The 17,382-nt window shown below is 41.4% G+C and overlaps 3 protein-coding genes across 3 annotated transcripts; 1 reads left to right on the forward strand and 2 right to left on the reverse strand.

The window, feature by feature from the left end:
* The first annotated feature begins 418 nt into the window (after nt 1-418).
* On the forward strand, nt 419-1,351 carry LOC116521912 (olfactory receptor 6X1-like). Its single transcript, XM_032236546.1, has one exon. It carries the CDS (start codon nt 419-421, stop codon nt 1,349-1,351), a length of 933 nt encoding a protein of 310 aa, XP_032092437.1.
* A 7,122-nt stretch (nt 1,352-8,473) lies between these two features.
* LOC116521913 (olfactory receptor 6X1-like) lies at nt 8,474-9,415 on the reverse strand. The gene has a single exon (XM_032236547.1). The coding sequence runs from the start codon at nt 9,413-9,415 to the stop codon at nt 8,474-8,476; it is 942 nt and encodes a 313-aa protein (XP_032092438.1).
* A 6,182-nt stretch (nt 9,416-15,597) lies between these two features.
* On the reverse strand, nt 15,598-16,527 carry LOC116521915 (olfactory receptor 6X1-like). Its single transcript, XM_032236548.1, has one exon. It carries the CDS (start codon nt 16,525-16,527, stop codon nt 15,598-15,600), a length of 930 nt encoding a protein of 309 aa, XP_032092439.1.
* Between the last annotated feature and the right edge of the window lie 855 nt (nt 16,528-17,382).

Raw genomic sequence — 17,382 nt, forward strand, 5'->3', positions numbered from 1 at the left:
GGTTGCTTATTTAGTATCCTATGACTATCACTAAGTGCTGTATCTTAAGATTTACGAGGAATGTATTTTATGAATATTATGATCATGATTTATCACTTGTTATTTGTATGTACAGTGGGAGGTTATGCACTGGAGACAAATTCCTTGAGTGTCCAAGCACATTTGGCCAATAAATATCTTCTCTTCTCTTCTCTTCTCTTCTCTTCTCTTCTCTTCTCTTCTCTTCTCTTCTCTTCTCTTCTCTTCTCTTCTCTTCTCTTCTCTTCTCTTCCCTTCCCTTCCCTTCCCTACCCTACCCTACCCTACCCTACCCTTCTACTCTACTCTACTCCACTCCACTCCACTCCACTCCACTCCACTCCACTCCACTCCACTCATGTTTCTATAAATTACTGTCATTGTTTTAGGGAAGAACAAGATGGCAAATGCTACATTTATTACTGAGTTTGTTCTTCTGGGATTTTCTGAATTACATGAAGTGGACCTGGGATTTTATACACTCTTGCTTCTGATGTACCTTCTGTCACTTGTAGGACATTCTTTAATCATCATAGTGGTTTCCATGGAACCTAAGCTCCATACTCCCATGTATTTCTTCCTCCTCAACTTCTCCGCAGCTGAGATTTCTTTGACAACAACAGAGATACCCAAGATGTTGGTCAACAGCTTCTCTGGCAAAAACACCATCTGCTTTGCGTGTTGCATGGCCCAAGGTTTCATGGTCTTCACATTGGGAGCTGTGGAGTTCATCACCCTCACTGTCATGTCGTTTGACCGCTACATGGCCATCTGCAAACCTTTGCTTTATCAAACCATTATGACTAGTGGACTCTGTCGCAAACTGTCTTTGCTGGCGTGGATTGGTGGGTTTGGACTCGTATTTCCTCAATCGGCCATGGTGTGGACATACCCATATTGTGGGCACAATGTCATTGATCATTTCTTTTGTGATGTCGGTCCAGTTTTGCAGTTGGCTTGTGTTGACACAACTGTATTTGAATTGGTAGGACTCATATACGGAGCTGCTATCATGTGGGGTTCCTTTGGATTTTCCCTGATCTCCTATGTGTGCATTATATTCACTATAATTCAGATCCCTTCTGCCACTGGGCGTTCCAAAGCCTTTTTTACCTGTGCCTCCCATCTTACTGTTGTAACCATGTTTTACATGGTGCTTATGTTCATGTACTTGAGGCCTTCAACACATGGTGATAGCCGACTTAACAAAATGTTGTCTCTTTTCCACACGAGTTTCATACCCATGTTAAACCCTTTCATCTACACAATCCGAAACAGTGACTTCAAAACAGCTCTGTGGAGAGTAGTAACAAAAATGAAGAGGAGATCCTAATAGTGCATGACTCTTTACAAGTCTTGCATTCCCCCAACTGCTTGTCCTAAGTTGAACTCCATTCTTTTGTCCTCTGTCTGCTGTAATATACTGTAGATCAGTGGTATGTCATCAGAGGTGATATTCAGCCAGTTTGGACCGGTTCGCCCAAATCAGTAGTGGAAATCATAGAAACCCTCCCCGGCTCTATGCTGTCCTATTTAGGCAGGTTTTCAAGATGTGCACATGCATGCAAGCCACACACATGATCAAACTGCATGCGTGGAAGGCCAGGTGCATGTGTGGATGTGTGCGCGCTCACATTTTGCAAACCAGTAGGGAACATAAGTGAATACCACCCCTGCATGTCATCCATTTGGATTAAAACTGATGATGTTACCTAGTTTGGGTAACGAAATGCCTGCAAGGAAACAAGCAAGATCAGAGAGCACCAAGGACCCCTCATTCAATGCACATGGATACATGAATGCTCCATGAAACTGGGTTATAGCAAACACAAATATCTTGCTTATGACAATGAGCTGCTTTATAGATGCAAGCTTGCAGAGGTTTGCGGTTGTTTTTAATGTCTATTTGTCAAAGGAATCTCCTACTTTTTCTGCCTGGCAGTTCCTCATCCTGGATCTACAATTGGGGAAAGAGGTGCAGAGGTGGTATTCAGCTGGTTTGGACTGGTTCGGGAAAATCAGTAGGAGAAATTTTGAGTACTTCAGAGAACCAGCAAATATCACCTCGGGCTGGCCTTGCCCTCTCCCCTCATCATTCCCTGTCCTATATTCCCTTCTTTTTTAACTCAGCTGACTCGCACGGCAGAGCAGATTGCCGTGCCTCAGCTGAGCTGAAAAGCAGCTCAGCTCACCGGTGCTGAAACCGAGGGCGGTCTTTGAGTGTTGCACACGGACGCAAAACACACTCTCATAGAACCGGTAGGAAAAGATTTGGAATCCCACCACTGTAAGAGGTGTTATTCTTTTATTAGGGGAATATAGCTTACTTTGGAATTAGGAATGTTCCATACAGTGGTGGGTTTCAAAAGTTTTTGGAACCTCTTCTGTAGGTGTGGCCTGCTTTCCGGGTCCACTGGTGGAACCTCTTCTAACCGGTTTGGTAGATTTGACGAACCGGTTCTACCAAATAGGTGCAAACTGGTAGGAACCCACCTCTGGTTCTATGTCATAGTTTTGGATAATTTTACCCAATACCTGTAGTTGTTACTCACCAGGCAATCATAGAAGGAGGTAAATGTAAAAACAAAACAAAACAGCCCATCCTGTAATATAAGATCAGTATTTGCCTTGAGTTCACATTGCAAGGGTGACATATTTACAATGTCCACATCAGTTGAGTGTTTGCATGTTCTCACATACTCCAGGATAAGCAAAAAATTTTGCATTTGAGAAATTTCCCTTCTTTTCTTTGTTCCTGCCTATCCCCTGAGGGTAGTCACCCCTCCTAGAAGAATGGAATATTTTGAGAAATATTTAGAAAGGCACAATTTTATATTTGCCCTAAAAGAGAAATGGAAAGGAAGACAGAAACTCAGAGCTTCAGCTCTCTGTCCTGAGAAGATATTTGGTGCCCATTAAGAAACTCTGGGCCAGCCTATCTACAAAAGAAAAGACCTTCAGCTCCAGGATGATGGGATTATCCTTCAGGGAAAAGTCATTCAGCCACAATAGAAATTGCACAACAAACCCAGCCATTGTCCAAGCTTCAACCAAGCTTGATTCAGAAAACCTAAAATGTTAGCTGTCACCCCTACAGCAGTCAATAGCTTGCACAGGAACAAGAAGCTCAAGGGAAAGGCCCAAGAGAGGGTATAAATAACCCTCACTCTCCACTCCACGTGGTCAGCTGCCCAGGACTTCAAACCCATGTGGTCCTGTTCATCAGTAAACCATCATTTCATTCAACCTCCATGTTTCCAGTGTCTTTCTTCCCACTTGGAACTGAACCAGATGGAGATTTCTTCCAACAGCATCACTGAAGAGAAGGGACCTGGAGTGTGTCGACTTTATGTGATCTCTTAGGATGGACAAATATCCACAGGGAATCCCATAAATTTTTAACTATGTGTCATATATGTCTATAAAAGTGATTGACAGCACTTTGAATTGCATTAGAAGAAAACCAAGACTGAGTGTAGCTTGTACTGTAAAGTGTTGTGTTCTGCCGGTGGCCTGAGGAGCTGGCGGGAGAGTCAGACAGTGAGGAGGTTGGGGAGGAACACGGGCCAGTCCTGGAGTCTGGGGAAGGCTCGAACAAGGGCTCTGCATCAGAGGCAGAAAGTGGGCCAGGTCATCTGCCAGTTATGTGCTCCCTCCGGAGCCTCCAGAGTAAGAAATCAGCGAGGCAAAGAAACAGCGGGAGCCTGTTCCCAGTTCACCCATGCAGCCAGAAGGCAAGAAAAGTTAAGAGAAAAGGGGCAACTTGTGAGCAAGGCTTGGAGATGATTGGCTCCTCCCATAAGACATAAAGGAGGAGCAAAGGCCCATGAGCCTTTGCAGGAAGCAACTTTGTTCATTCTGGTCAATTTAACATCTGACTCTCTGTGTTGACTCTGTGCTCCGTGTGGCCTTGCAAAGCTAATTTCTAATTAGGTCTTTGGCAGTGTTTCAAAGGAGATAAAGATGGGTGCTTATCAGCCTTATCCTGAAAGACTTTGGTAGACTTCGGTCAGACTCTTTACAAACTATTTGTGACTCATTACGGACAGTGGATGAACATAATTCACATCTGTTGAAATAAAGAAAGGCTTTTGGGGTCTAAGTGTGTGCTTTTTACTGTCTCAGGAAGCCTAGGTCAGAACACAGAGGCCTAAATCAACAATCAACCAACACTGTGTAAGCCATCACATTCTGGATCAATTGTAACTTCTGGGTGAGCTTCAAGGGCAGTGCCATGCAGAGTACATTGAAGTAAACTAACCAGGAAGGGAGTGGCTGTTAGCAAGGCCTTCCGATCCAAGCAAGGGCACAAGTGGCACAAAAAATAAATCTGCCTCTTAGTGTTAAACTTTCCAGAAACCTAATAAAAGGAAACACTAATAGACTGCCATTAGGTAGATCACTGGCCAACTATAGATTCACATCAGGACATTGAATATGATCATGGCTTTATCTATCTCTCAATTTATAGGTCTAAATATTTTCAATTGGTTCCATTAAAACCATTCTGGTTTTCTTGTTTGGACTCACAATCATTTCTGTGAATTCCAGAGATGCTATTTGATGCAAGAGCCATGGTGGAGCAGTGGTTAGAGTGCAGTACTGCAGGCTGACTGCCTGTAATTTGTCAGTTCGAATCTCACCAGGCTCTAAGTTGACTCAGCTTCCCATCCTTCAGAGGTGGGTAAAATGAAGACCCAAATAGTTGGGGGCAATAGGCTGACTGTACAGGGCGGGGCATAACCTTTTCCTAGGGGGTCACAGCAACACTTGTAATAACAACACAAATAATTCATACACCATTCGAAAGCCCATCAAAAACTGAGTTTATTGACACGATTTAATAGTCAGTATGACCACCATTAGCCCTTCGAACAGCATTCAAACGAGGTGGATAAGAACACAACAAATCTTCAAACAGTTCCATTCGATTTTCCAGATTTTTCAACACAGTTTCCAAATTCATTCTCAAAGTTTCAACCGAATATCGATTTTGACCTTGCTCCTGAATCATCAGAGCTTCCACTTCATCCTTAATTATGGCACCAATGTTCTCTGCCGGATTGAGATCTGGCGAATTTCCCGGCCAGACGTCATTGCCCCAAAATTCGACATTGTTTTCCTTTAACAATTGCTGAGTCGCATTTGCACGCATGCAAGGAGCTTTGTCATGAAGAAAGACAGCCTCACCAACCACCAAGACATTGTCTGGATCACTGAGAAATGGAATGACATTCTCCAATAAAATTTTCTCACGGAAATAACTGCCATCCCAGGATTCCCCTTTATCCTTCAAAACCCAATGCAGTTTCTTGGCTGTGAAAATGACGAAAATCCCGATGCAAGTCGGATTGCGAACGATTTGTCGATATCGTTCATGTTTGGCGATGTCGTCGACGTCTTTAGCCCAAATTCGATCATTCTGGAAATTCGGTTTTCGAATGGCATAAACGAAGAATTCGTCAGATGGCGCCAAATGAAGAAAATCTTCCTCGGTCCATTCAGACAACCAATCGCACAACCAAAGCCGATCTTGAACGTGTGTTTGAGTTTTCAATGGTTTGCAAATGACGTGGAATGGCTTCAAACCTTCTCGTTCTCGATATCGGCCGATTGTCCTTTGATCAACTCGTTTTCCACGAATTTGAAGGATTTCTTGGGCCACTTTTCGGTTTCCTTTTCGTTGTTTGCGACTGCCAGTTGCAATGATGGCTTTGCTTTCTTGGGACAGTTGCAGAGGACGCCCTTCTCCAAATTTTGTGAAACATTCTTGGGCTATTTTGTTCCAATTATCAGTAACCCAATCCGGATGACGTTTCAATTTGTTTGCAATCCATTTTCGATTGATAAACGTCGCTCCAGCATCGCGAGCCTCTCGAAAGGCAATGCATTTTATTCTGTCAATGATCCTTTGTTCTTCCGAATCGAATTTTCCAGCCATTCTTAAAGCAAATTTAACATTTAATAGCTCATTCAATTCAGTTTTTTATGGGCTTTAAAATGAGGTGTCGCGGAAGTTGTAAACTGCTGTCGATCTTGCTGTGACCCCCTAGGAAAAGGTTATGCCCCGCCCTGTATAGACCACTTAGAGAGGGCTGTAAAGCACTGTGAAGTGGTATATAAGTCTAAGTGATATTGTTATTTGGAGCAATTTGAGTTCTAGTGATGATTGTTGTTTCCCTTTAGCAATTTAGGGACATTTGGCTGTCAACATTCCAAAAAAATGAAGAAGAAGAAAAGATTTATATCACTTTGGTAATATTATGAAGATAAGCCACTCATTGTCACCATCAAGTTTCATTACGTATCTTGCAAAATGAATAGCTGGATGTATTTATTATTATTATTTTTCCCTTAAGTCTTCCAACCTTTGGAAACCGATCTCATAAGAAGTTGATCTTACGGCTTTAGTTCTGCAAAAAGATTTCTGTTACTTATTCAACAGGTGGTTTCTGTAGAGAGATGCCACAAAGACAGTTTCAATTATGCAGGAGGACTGAAGAATGCTTCATTTCTGATAATACGTAAGATTTGAAACCACCGCTTAGTTCAAACCACATTTTTTGGTTAGAGCTTATTTTCACTGAGCACATACTCTGGTTTCCAGCAGCAAACTTTAAAAAAGGTCTACTCAACATATTAGAAAAGATTCAAAGAAGGACCATGGGGAGAAAAGTAATGAAGTCCTACGGAGAGAAATCAGAAGGCCTGGTCATGTTTCAACTTTGGAGAAAAATTCCACCAGGGGTGGGATTGAAAAATGTTAGCAACTGGTTCTCTGCCCAGTTGCTGGGTGGGCTGGCCATGGTGGGCATGGCCTCCCCGGCCTCCTCCACCATTGTAGGGGACATTTTCTCCCTTCCCAGGCTCCAGAGCCTTTCCCGAGCTTCCAGGGATTTGAGAATGGCCTCCCCTGTACTCCGGAGGCCCTCTGGAGACTGGAAATGGGCCCATTTATGGCCTTCCAGAACTTTTGGGAGGCCCATTTTTTGCCCTCCCCTCGTCCTGTACTTACCTGGCATCGAAAACGAGCCACGTGGGGACTCCTGGGAAGGGAGGGGCAAGGTGGGAGGGGCCACCCAGGGGTGGGATTTGCAGGTTTGCTGAACTGGGCAGAATCATAGCTAGAGTATCACCTGAATCCGTGTGAACCCACAGCGGAACCTAGCTCTGATCCCATCACCCTGGAGCAGAAGGTCTTTTGCCTTGTGGATGGGCTGGGCCAGTCCTTCTCAATGGGCACCAAATATCTGCTGGTGGGCTGGGACCTGAAGCTCTGAATTTCTGTCTTCCTTAAGATTTCTATTTCTCCTTTAGACAAATATAATATTCTGCCTTTCTAAATATTTCCCAAAATTTTTCATTCTTCTGGGAGGGGAGTCACTTCCAACAAGTGCTAAAAACGTGTATGACCTTTGGCTTAAGTAAATAACAGAATAACAGAGTTTGAAGGAACCTTGGAGGTGTTCTAGTTCAACCCCCTGTTTAATTTTCAGAACATAGTGCATAGTGGTTTTCTCAGTTCTAAAGACCTTCAGCCACAATTGACTGGAGGGAGGGAGATAGGGAGGAAAGAAACCTTTATATTTGCCTCTTTCTTCCTGAATCCCATATTTTCTTTTTTCTGATGGAAAGGGAACCGGACTTTGCTTTTCCGTGAAGATGTTTTGCTTCTCAGCCAAGGAGCTTCTTCAGTTCGGTGCATAGTTAAATGGCTTCCTCAATCATACAGGTCATGGTTGTCCCAAAGGTGCTTTTTCAAAAGGCAATTGGACTTTTGGGTGAGAATCAAAATGTCTTCAAGGAAAAACAAAGTCCAGTTGCTTTTTGGAAAAAGCACCTTTCGACCTCTCCCACTGATCTGCTGTAAAAATTCTGCGTCTTCTCAAAGACATGAACAATACTTAATAACAACAAAAACAAGGAAAACAGGAATTTATGAATTTAGTTGCAAAGGCTCAACTTTCAAACATCCTATTGTAGGGATGTAAACTCGATATCATTGGGGGCTGCATCAGGGTTGTGTTTGACCATGGAGGTAGCTAAACATTGTCAAATGGACAAAGACTTGACAAGAGCCATGAAATATTTTAAAGACTTCATAATTTCATATGTAATTTCGTATTTCATCCCAGATGGATGTGCAACCGTTGAAAGATTTCCCAACAGATGCGGTTGTGATGAGGATTATAAAATATTTTCTCTTCCCAACAGAAGAGAATATTTGTAGCTCAGGGTTGAACTGTGGGGTCCTTAGTTGTCTCTAAGTTTGGTTGATTTCTTGAAGACATTTCATTACCCAATCAGGTAACAACATCTGGGATAGCAGTGTTGATGATTTTACCTATTTGGGTAATGAAAACCCTGCAAGAAAGCAACCGAGATCACAGAGCACCAGGGATTCCATAGTTCTCTTTCAGAAGGAGAGATAATGGAATCATCTCGATATTTAGCATCATGCACTGTGGGAGAAACTCGTCCTTTTGGTTACCACTTTCCACAAAGCGGTTTTGAATTCACTGTTCCGGATTGTGTAGATGAAAGGGTTCAACATGGGTACAAAGCTGGTGCGCACAAGCGAGATTGCCTTATTGAGTCGGGTGTCGCCATGCGTTGAAGGTTTCAAGTACATGAGCATATCTGCTGTATAGAAGATGGTTAGAACAATGAGATGGGAAGCACAGGTGAAAAAGGCTTTGGACCTCCCCGTGGCAGAAGGGATATGAAGGATGGTGTTTATGATGCGCATATATGAAATTAGAGAGAACCCAAAGGACCCCCACATTATAACAGCACCATAAACAAATCCTATTAGTTCAATCACTGTTGTATCAGCACAAGCCAACTGCAAAACTGGGCCAATGTCACAAAAGAAATGATCAATGAGATTGGTCCCACAGTAGGGGTATGACCACACCACAACTGACTGAGGAAATATGAGTCCAAACCCACCAATCCACGCCAGCAAAGAGAGTTTGCGACAGAGTCCACTGGTCATAATCATTTGATAATGCAAAGGTTTGCAGATGGCCACATACCGGTCAAACGACATGACCGTGAGGATGATGAACTCCACAGCTCCCATTGTGAAGACCATGAAAACTTGGGCCATGCAACACGTGAAGCAGATGGTGTTTTTGCCAGAGAAGCTGTTGACCAACATCTTGGGTATCTCTGTTGTTGTGGAAGAAATCTCAGCCGCCGAGAAGTTGAAGAGGAAGAAATACATGGGAGTATGGAGCTTAGGCTCCATGGAAACCACTATGATGATTAAGGAATGTCCTACAAGTGAAAGGAGGTACATCAGAAGCAGGAGAGTATAAAACCCCAGGTCCAGTTTATGAAATTCTGAAAATCCCAGAAGAATAAATTCATTGAAAAATGTAGCATTGGCCATCCCCTTCTTCTTTTCTAAAAAGACACAACAATTTATGGAGACATTATCATTTGTGGTCTAAGAAAGGTATACAATAGGATCTGAGCAAACATTAATCACTCAATGGCTGAAGGGAATTGCTGTACAAAGTTACCAAAAAGTTTCATATTTTTTACTCACAGAACCTTTGATTAATTTGGGATTCATTGTTATATTCTTATTAGTAGATACGTTAAGAGGGGAAAATGAACAGGTTTACTATGCTGAATTGTTTAAAATATAATTGTAGGATTAGAGAATTAACCTCAATGTAGCGAATGATGTTGTAAATTCTGACGGTTATTGCATAGAGACGTTTGTTCAAGAAAATAAGGAATGCTCATTTTAAAAAATAAAAATGAACACTTTTCATAATCTTTCCTTCTTTAATTTAATTTCTCTTTTGCTGAATATCAGGCAAGGAAAAGTGAAGAGATTCCTGCTGATGAGAAGGTGATTAGAAAAATATCAGAATGTGCAGTAATGAACAGATTAGCACTGGCAATTAAGGAGAAAGAAAAAACTGAAAATTATATGATTTGGGAATTATTTTATCAATGGTTAGAGAATAAGAATGGTAGTTGGAAATAAAATAAGGTGATTAAAGAAGAGTAGGAAATATGTTAAGATAGAGATGTAAACAACATGTTAATTGTTAGTATTATGATTATGAGGATTAGTATGCTTAATATTATTATTATATTCTTATTAAGATGGAAAATGAACAGGTTTCCTATGCTCAATTGTTTAAAATATTATAATTGTAGGATTAGAGAATTAATCTCAATGTAGCGAATGAGGTTGTAAATTCTGATGGTTATTGCATAGAGATGTTTGTTTAAGAAAATAAAGAACGTTCATTTTAAAAGATAAAAGTAAACACTTTTTATATTAAAAAAATAAAATTTTTGAAGGACAGCCTTCAAAAATATGGTGACTTTTTTTTAAAAAAAAAATAAAAGTATTAAACTTTGTGGGCAAACACTTTCATAACTTCATTGTGGTATGTAATATTATCAGGTGCCTTCCTAAAATGATAAGAAAATGTACTGTCTATTCATGAAACTTTACACCTCTACATACATACACAGACACAAATGGTTAATTTACAAGGAAAGATGTAGGAGTGGTGAGGAATATTTGTAGATAGGAAGCAGTTGCAATTTGAAAGAATTTCCCTTGTATTCTACTGCAAAAAAAATTGTGTTTCATAATTGGAATGTCTGGATTTGGTGTCTGTTTTTAGCCCTCTCATCAGTTACTCCAAGGTAAGAAAGATACCCACTTTGTTTTTCAACTGTTCTACAGAGAAATTATTGAGTCTGTCATCTGCACCTCTATAACAGTCCTGTTTGGCTCTGCAACCATTCAATGAATAATTCAATGAATAATTAGAACTGCAGAAAAAAACTATAGCAACCAACCTGCCTTCCATTGAGGATCTGTATACTGCACGAGTCTAAAAGAGGGCTGGGAAAATAACTACAGACCTCTCACATCCTGGACATAAATTGTTTCATCTTCTACCCTCAAAACAACATTATAGAGTACTATACACCAGAACAATTAGACAAAATGACAGTTCCCTCCCATCCATCACTCTGCTAAACAACTAATTCCCACAACACTGTCAAACTATTTACTAAGACTGTATTACTATCACTTTTCTCATCCTTCCTATTACCTCTCTCCTTCTCTACTTGTGATTTTAACTTTGTTGCTAGGATCGTTAAGATTTATATTGTTTTATTTAGTTTCCTAGTTTGATTTTTGTTGATTGCTTATTTAGCATCTTATGACTATCACTAAGTGTTGTATCTTATGATTCATGATGAAGGTATTTATGATGACTGTGATCATGATTTATCACTTATATCTTTTATGTACACTGAGAGCTTATGCACTGAAGACAAATTCCTTATGTGTCCAATCACTCTTGGCCAATAAAGAATTCTATTCTATTCTGTTTTTAGCCCTCTCTGATCAGTTACTCCAAGATAAGAATGGTACTCTCTCTTTTTTTTTTTAGTGAACAGATTTCAAAGCTGGGTGAGAAAGCTTGCAACCAATTAATATATGGAAGGAGTCATCCTAACCATTTTACTACTAACCTTAATTTTAATTGGTCACAAGGAGGTGGAAAAGATTTTGAGACTGTAGAAAGAGAGCAGAGAAGAGTAACAAAGATGATTAGGGGACCGGAGACTAAAACATATGAAGAATGGTTGCAGGAACTGGGTATGTCTAATTTAATGAAAAGAAGGACTAGGGGAGACATGATAGCACTGTTCCAATATTTCAGGGGTTGAGACAAAGAAGAGGGAGTCAAACTCTTCTCCAAAGCACCTGAAGGTTGAAAAAGAAGCAATCGGTAGAAATTAATCAAGGAGAGAAGCAACTTAGAAGGAGAAATTTTCTGACAGTTAGAACAATTAGTCAGTGGAAAAAACTTGCCTTCTGATGTTGTGAATGCTCCAACACTGGAAGTTTTTAAGAAGATGCTGGATAGCCATTTGTCTGAAGTGGTGTAGGGTTTCCTGCCTAAGGAGGTTGGACTAGAAGACCTCCAAGGTCCCTTCCAACTCTGCTATGCTATATAATTTTAATTTCTATATAACACCTACAGCCCTTACTCCATGTTAGGCCATATATTTTCCTGAGCACCAAATACTACAAACTCCTAAATCTTTTTTAAGAATCCATTGCTTGCAACCAATTAATTTGTGTTGCTCGGGCTCCATTTGAATCTCAAAATGAATTCACACAACCCCCCAAAATTACCATAACTGTGAAAGACCGTACAATCCACACCAAATAGAGCATTTTCTTTCTTACCTTGTAGCAATATATCAAACATGCTCTGGAGACTGGTTTAGAGAGGAACATTTCTCCATATACATTACTCTGTTCAGTAACAGTGAAGAGTTGGAAGATTTTTTTTTTCCTCATGTGATTTCTTTATAGTTCCTCAGGGACAGCACAAGTGAGAGTTTCCCTCCTGCCAATTAGTAGTTTATGTACAGTATAGAACTGTGATGGCAAACCTATGGCAGGTGTTCCACAGGTGGCCTTTGGAGCCCTCACCCCAGCTAAGCTCCACCATGCATGCACGTGTGCCTCCCGCCAGCCAGCTGATTTTGGGGCTTCTGACACACATGCATGCAGAGGGGGTGCATGTGGGAGACACTCGTTCATGTGCGGGGAGCAGGGGAGGGGCATGTATGCATGCATGGTGGGGGGAAGCAGGATGTCAGCATTCCAAGTATCATGTAGAATTAAATCAGAGTCCAAGGCAAAATGATCCTTAAAGTTCCAATTTAATAAATCAGACACCTTAGGCACATCTGTGTTAATCCCAATTCTGGAAATGACATCACAATTCCACCCGGTTAAAAGTTCATGATCTTGTCCCCACACCCACAATCCGTCACATGGTCCAATCTTCTTCTTCCATGCTGGCATCCAGACCCAGCTGCTTCTGGTCAGGTGTAAAAGTACGGAGACAAAAAATGACCTTGAGCTTCTTGAAAGGAATGACAATAACACATTCCACAATCCTACTCCTGTCTATTCCCCCCTTCCACCAACTATACTAAAGAAACAGCATAATGAAATAAGAGAAAGTGTGGCAGGCCAAAATTCTAAAAGGAATGTAATTGCAGGCCTGACACAGGAGGTGTTGGTGTGCCCCCGCACCCCTGGTCCCAGGAGGCTTCAAGGAGGCTTGCTAGGCCCAAAATGGAGCGTGGGAGGTGTGGCGTCCCCCTGTGACCTGTTTCTGGTCCCAGGAGGCTTCAGGGAGGCCTGCTAGGCCGAATATGGAGTGTGGGAGGTGTGGCGTCCCCCCGTGGCATGTTTTTGGTCCCAGGAGGCTTTGGGGAGGCCTGAGGTATTCTCTCCTCTCCCCCCTGGCATGCACCCCACTGACTAAAGCGCTTCCTTTTGCCCGCCTGAGTTCTGCTGTGGGTGAAAGAAAGGGCTTTAATCAGTGGGGTGCTGGGGGAGAGGACTGCCTCACCAGCCATAAACTTCAACGCACGTCACTGGGGTGCAATGTGAATATATCTGCTGAACAAAGCTCCTCATTGGCAACAGGAAGGGCATCTGGCCATTCAATGCTCTGCAAGCTCCAAACTCCACCTTGCAAGGGATTATTGGGGGGGGGGGGGTTGTTAAATGATGACGAATACTGATTATGAAAGGAAGCCAAGCCACTAGAAAATCATATCTAAAAAAGAAATAACATAAGAAGAGCAACTTTTATTCAAAGAATACAGCTTTGGTCTAACTAAAGTAAACTCTCTAAAGTACAAACCCCAATACAGCATTATCCTTAATTGATGGAAATACCTAAACTGCCACCCCAAAACCATCCTTTGCGGTCATCACCAAATATATTCATGTTCTTATTTGTATGATTTTACATAGAAGAGTTTCATCATTGAGCCTTTTCCAGTGAATATCGTCAGCCTCTATACACAATGCCTGGCAACAAAATTCAGAGAAAAAGGACACCAGTCCTTTTTTTTCTTCCTTTCTTTTTAAGGACGTCAAGGATGTGAATAATTTATACATTTACCTAACTCAGAGAGGTTGCTGTTGAAACAACAGCATGCTATATAGTGCTATATAATTTTAATTTCTATATAACACCTACAGCCCTTACTCCATGTAGAGAGTCCAGCTGTCTTTTCCAGTTGCAAACACGGAGACTGAAATGAAGTTTAAATGATTGCTTTGCTTTGAAAGCTGATCTCGGGACACATCATGACTGTGTGAACCCTAAGAATTTTGATCAGTTTGACACATGTTACAAAGTTAAAAAGATGAGAGTTAACCATGTGATTCCAAATGATTTTTTGAGCCCTTCTTCAAATACGCTTAGCCGACCCTAAGCTCCTGTTTTGCTTTTTTATTTAAATTTTAAAACAATAGAATAGAATAGAACAGAAAATATAGGATAGGATAGGATAGGATAGCACAGGACAGCACAGCAGAGCACAGCACAGCACAGCGTAGCGTAGCGTAGCGTAGCGTAGCATAGCATAGTATAGAAAATATAGGATAGGATGGGATAGGATAGGATAGGATACCATGCCATACCATACCATACCATACCATACCATACCATACCATACCATACCATACCATACCATACCATACCTTACCATACCATACCATACCATACCATAGAAAATATAGGATAGGATAGGATAGGATAGGATAGGATAGGATAGCATAGCATAGCATAGCATAGCATAGCATAGCATAGCATAGAAAATATAGAATAGGATAACATAATAGAATAGAATAGAATAGAATAGAACAGAAAATATAGGATGGGACAGGACGGGACGGGTCGGGACGGGATGGAACGGAACAGAACAGAACAGAATAGAACAGAATAACAGAGTTGAAATGTTACAAAGTTAAAAAGGAGATGAGAGTTAACCATGTGATTCCAAATGATTTTTTGAGCCCTTCTTCAAATACACTTAGCTGGCTGACCCTAGGTTCTTGATTTGTTTCTTATTTAAATTCTAAAACAACAGAACAGAACAGAACACATAGGATAGGATAGGATAGGATAGGATAGGATAGAAAATTAGGATAGGTTAGGATAGGAAAGGACAGGACAGTTGGAAGGGATCTTGGAAGTCTTCTAGTCCAACCCCCCGTTTAGACAGGAAACCCTACACCACTTCAGACAAATGGCTATCCAACATCTTCTTAAAAACTTCCAGTGTTGGAGCATTCACAATTTCTGGAGGCAAGTTGTTCCACTGACTAATTGTTCTAACTGTCTGGAAATTTCTCCTTAGTTCTAGGTTGCTTTTTTCCTTGATTAGTTTCCACCCATTGCTTCTTGTCTTACCCTCAGCTGCCTTGGAGAATAGCTTGACTCCCTCTTCTTTATGGCAGCCCCTGAGATATTGAAACACTGCTATCATGTCTCCCCTAGTCCTTCTCTTTACTAGATTAGCCATGTCCAGTTCCTGCAACCGTTCTTCATATGTTTTAGCCTCTAGTCCCCTCCAGTCCTCTACATCATGCACAAACTAATACTTTTATTGCTACATAAATAATGCTAATAGTTGCATAAAGCCAAAACACATCACCTTTTTAGCTCCATTATTTTTTTAAAAAAAATATATTCCTAAATCCTAAAAAACCACCACCCGTCTCATTGTTTTGTCAAGAGCTGTCTTGAATTCAGTGTTCCGGATTGTGTAGATGAATGGATTTAACATAGGTACAAAGCTGGTGCGCACAAGTGATATGACTTTATTCAGTTGAGGATCCCCATGGGTAGAAGGACGCAAGTACATGATCATGTCTGCTGTGTAGAAAATAATTAGAACGGTGAGGTGGGATGCACAGGTGAGGAAGGCTTTGGAGCGTCCAGTGGCAGAAGAAATCTGGATTATAGCAGCTACAATGTGCATGTATGATAGCAGGGAAAGGCCAAGGGACCCCCACATGAAAGTGGCACCATAGATGAGACCAATTCTCTCTATCAGAGTGGTATCAGCACAGGCCAATCTCAGAACGGGTCCGACGTCACAAAAGAAGTGGTCAATGACGTTGTCCCTGCAATAAGGGAATGTCCATATCACTACGGTCTGAGAAAAGACAATCAGGAACCCAGCAATCCAAGACCCCAAAGCCAACTGAAAGATGAATGGATTGGTCATGACCATGTTATAGAGCAAAGGCTTACAAATGGCCATGTAGCGATCAAAAGACATGATCGAGAGCATCAGGAACTCAACCCCTCCCATTGCAAAGACGGTGAAAAATTGGGCCACGCAGCATGCAAAACAGATGGTATTTTGACCCAAGATGATATTGGTCAACATTTTGGGGATTTCTGCGGAGGTGGAACAGATCTCAGCCAGGGAGAAGTTGAGGAGGAAGAAATACATTGGCGTATGGAGCATGGGTTCCATGATAACAACAAAGATGATTAAAGTGTGCCCTAAAAGGGACAGAAGGTACATCAGTAGAACTACGGTATAAAACACCATTGTCAGCTCCTGTAACTGCGGAAATCCCACAAGAATGAACTCTTCGACCAAAGTCACATTGGCCATCTTCTTCTTTCCTACAATAGAAAGGAGACCATAATGTAAGAATAAAAAACAACTTCCTGAATAAAGGGTAGCTAGTGTTACATAACATTTCTGATACCCAGGATTAATATCTGAAATTTCACATGGGAATAGTTTTTGCAAACTCCAATTATCTTTCAGAATCGGTTACCAAAAGTAGACTCGCACGATTGGCAATTTATTTCTTATAATCATGTAAGCAAAATCATGAGATTTGTTGGCTTATTCGTGTCAGAAGCATCGCAATTAAAATAAGGTACGCTGTATGACATAACATTTAAAATATAAAATTCAAGATAATAAAGAGACCTTGCCCAGAAACTAACAGCATTAATTGTGTTCTACGGAGTTGTTGCGCTAGCAACAGCACTTAGATTTATGTACAGCTTCACAGTGCTTTGCAGACCTCTCTAAGTGGTTTATAGAGTCAGCCTATTGCCCCCAACAATCTGGGTGCTCATTTTACCAACCTCGGAAGGATGGAAGGATGAGTCAACTTAGAGCTGGTCAGAATTGACAGAGGAGGAGGAGGAGGAGGAGGAGGAGGAGGAGGAGGAGGAGGAGGAGGAGGAGGAGGAGGAGGAGGAGGAAGAAAAGCAGAAGGAGAAGGAGGAGGAGAGGAGGAAAGAGAAGGAGAAGAGGAGAAAGAAGAAGGAGAAGGAGAAGAGGAAAAACTAGAAGAAGAGGAGAAGGAGGAGGAGGAGGAAGGAGAAAGAGAAGGAGAAGAGAAGATGGAGAGGAGAAGTGGAGGTTGCTAGAGGAGGAGACGAGAAGAGAAGAGAGTGGAGAGGAAAGGAGAGAAGAAGAGAAAAGAAGGGGAGGAGAGGAGAAGGGGTG

This window comes from Thamnophis elegans, chromosome Z (genome assembly GCF_009769535.1).
Source record: "Thamnophis elegans isolate rThaEle1 chromosome Z, rThaEle1.pri, whole genome shotgun sequence".
NCBI lineage: Eukaryota > Metazoa > Chordata > Lepidosauria > Squamata > Colubridae > Thamnophis > Thamnophis elegans.

What these genes read in the sequence shown, in the direction of transcription:
- LOC116521912 (XM_032236546.1), top strand. Translation starts at nt 419, where the DNA reads ATGGCAAATGCTACATTTATTACTGAGTTTGTTCTTCTGGGATTTTCT.
- LOC116521913 (XM_032236547.1), bottom strand. Translation starts at nt 9,415, where the DNA reads ATGGCCAATGCTACATTTTTCAATGAATTTATTCTTCTGGGATTTTCA.
- LOC116521915 (XM_032236548.1), bottom strand. Translation starts at nt 16,527, where the DNA reads ATGGCCAATGTGACTTTGGTCGAAGAGTTCATTCTTGTGGGATTTCCG.